The sequence below is a fragment of the Etheostoma spectabile genome, chromosome 9 (assembly GCF_008692095.1).
Source record: "Etheostoma spectabile isolate EspeVRDwgs_2016 chromosome 9, UIUC_Espe_1.0, whole genome shotgun sequence".
Taxonomy (NCBI): domain Eukaryota; kingdom Metazoa; phylum Chordata; class Actinopteri; order Perciformes; family Percidae; genus Etheostoma; species Etheostoma spectabile.
In genome coordinates this window covers 33,452,852-33,455,412 of record NC_045741.1, presented here as the reverse complement: position 1 = coordinate 33,455,412, position 2,561 = coordinate 33,452,852, and the positions used below count along the sequence as shown (strand labels likewise).

Here is a 2,561-nt window from a genome sequence, read left to right as displayed (position 1 = left end):
AACAGAAAACAACAAAATGGCGTCTGCAAATGTTTGGAACCCCTGTACCCCTTTACAGTGTGTTCTTGGGACAGGCAGCTAGCGAGGAGATGTTTTTTACAGTGTGTTCAGAGGACAGGCAGCTAGCGAGGAGATGTTTTTTACAGTGTGTTCAGAGGACAGGCAGCTAGCGAGGAGATGTTTTTTACAGTGTGTTCAGAGGACAGGCAGCTAGCAGATAGTGAGGTGTTTTTTACAGTGTGTTCATGGGACAGGCAGCTAGCAGTAGGAGGTGTTTTTATCAGTGTGTTCAGGGGACAGGCAGCTAGCAGTAGTGAGGTGTTTTTACAGTGTGTCAGGGGACAGGCAGCTAGCAGAAGTGGATGGTTTTTACAGTGTGTCAGGGGACAGGCAGCTAGCAGATAGTAGATGTTTTTTACAGTGTTTTCTGAGACAGGCAGCTAGCAGATAGTGAGATGTTTTTTACAGTGTGTTCAGGGGACAGGCAGCTGAGATAGTGAGATGTTTTTTACAGTGTGTTTCAGGGGACAGGCAGCTAGCAGATAGAGTTGTTACAGTGTTTCTGGGGACAGGCAGCTAGAGATAGTGAGATGTTTTTACAGTGTGTTCAGGGGACAGGCAGCTAGCAGATAGTGAGATGTTTTTACAGTGTGTTCAGGGGACAGGCAGCTAGCAGATAGTGAGATGTTTTTACAGTGTGTTCAGGGGACAGGCAGCTAGCAGATAGATGTTTTTTACAGTGTGTTCAGGGGACAGGCAGCTAGAAGATAGATGTTTTGCAGTGTGTCTGGGGACAGGCAGCTAGCAGATAGTGAGATGTTTTTACAGTGTGTTCAGGGACAGGCAGCTAGCAGATAGTGAGATGTTTTTACGTGTTCTGGGGAAAGCAGCTAGCAGATAGTGAGATGTTTTACAGTGTGTTCAGGGGACAGGCAGCTAGCAGATAGTGAGATGTTTTACAGTGTGTTCTGGGGACAGGCAGCTAGCAGATAGTGAGATGTTTTTACAGTGTGTTCAGGGGACAGGCAGCTAGCAGATAGATGTTTTTTACAGTGTGTTCAGGGGACAGGCAGCTAGCAGATAGTGAGATGTTTTTACAGTGTGTTCAGGGGACAGGTAGCTAGCAGATAGTGAGATGTTTTTACAGTGTGTTCAGGGGACAGGCAGCTTCAGATAGTGAGAGTTTTACGTGTGTTCTGGGGACAGGCAGCTAGCAGATAGTGAGATGTTTTTTCCGTTGTGTTCAGGGGACAGGTAGCTAGCAGATAGTGAGATGTTTTTACAGTGTGTTCAGGGGACAGGCAGCTATTTTTTAAAACCCCGTCTGTGTCCCTGCAGCCGCCACGCTGAGCCTCCATCCCGATAAAACCCAGTTCTTCCGGTACGAGGACGTGTCTCTGAGCTGTTCGGCGCCGGGTAACTCCAGCGGGTGGACGCTGAGGAGAAACGGCTCCTCTGAGACCAAGCCCTGCGGGAGGGGCTGCCGCCTGGAGGACATGTACCCGTCGGACTCCGGCGTGTACTGGTGCCAGTCGGACCGGGGGGGGTGCAGCAACGCCGTCAGCATCACCGTGACCCGTATGTACTGGCTCCTGGTTTTGGTTTTCACGCTGTTTCTGCCCCACTGGTTGGACAAAAGGACCAAAAATCATTCATTTATATCTTGATTTTAACCCTGGTGTTGTCTTCACCTTGGGGACCCTCTCGTGTCCCTCGGGTCCAACTGACCCGGGACTTATTTGGGTGGTTTTAACCCCAAATAAGTTGTTGACCCACATTGAGATAAAGACAATATTTGTTAAGAGATTACGAAGTAAGATTTTATTTCTGATTTGTTTTTAACCCTCGTGTCGTCTTCCCGTCAAGATTGGAAAATCCACACTTTTGTTGATGCTTTTTATCGATGTTTTTAACTTTTTCTCACGTTTTTTGTCCCTTTTTTTCAGTGTTTCTTAATTCTTTTTTTTGACGTTTTCAACACTACGTAACACTAACTTATTAACTTCAGTTTTACAGTTATTTTTGGAATTTATGGTCAATAAACCTCATTTATAGGAAATTATACCTAATGTTTGAGTTAGAAAAGCAGAAATTAGGAATTATTGAGACTAAAATTAAAGGAATGGATGTTGATGAATCAAGACGGAATATGTCAACTTTTACTCAATACATTTCAACAACACTTCATTGTTTTTAAAATGCTTAAAATATGAATAAGACCCAAAATTAATGAAAGTAGAGATTTGTACTTGGCAAAGAGCGTTGGAATCAATCATGTTATTTTGGGGAATTAAAAAGAACATTGATAGAGGAAAACGGGTCAATTTGACCCGTTTCTAAGTGTTTTATACCAGAAATATGGATTTATTTCAACCAAATTGCCCAAAGGCAACATGGATGATCCCACATAACATTCTTAAGGTGACATGAATGATTACTTTCATTGAATTTTTTGGGTATTTTATTTCATCTTAACGCATTTGAATTCTTTTTTTTGTTAATGGTTTCCAAACAGTATCCGGACTAAACTCTGACGTCTACCCATCTGAGATCCACTCAAC

The 2,561-nt window shown here is 43.7% G+C and overlaps 1 protein-coding gene across 1 annotated transcript in view; it reads left to right on the top strand.

Moving 5' to 3' along the window:
• LOC116696239 (Fc receptor-like protein 5) overlaps positions 1–2,561 on the top strand; it is a 19,563-nt gene that overhangs the window by 1,809 nt on the left and 15,193 nt on the right. Inside the window, exon 2 of the mRNA XM_032527069.1 lies at positions 1,339–1,578. Coding sequence (XP_032382960.1) covers positions 1,339–1,578 — 240 coding nt within the window. The remainder of the gene's footprint in view (positions 1–1,338; positions 1,579–2,561) is intronic.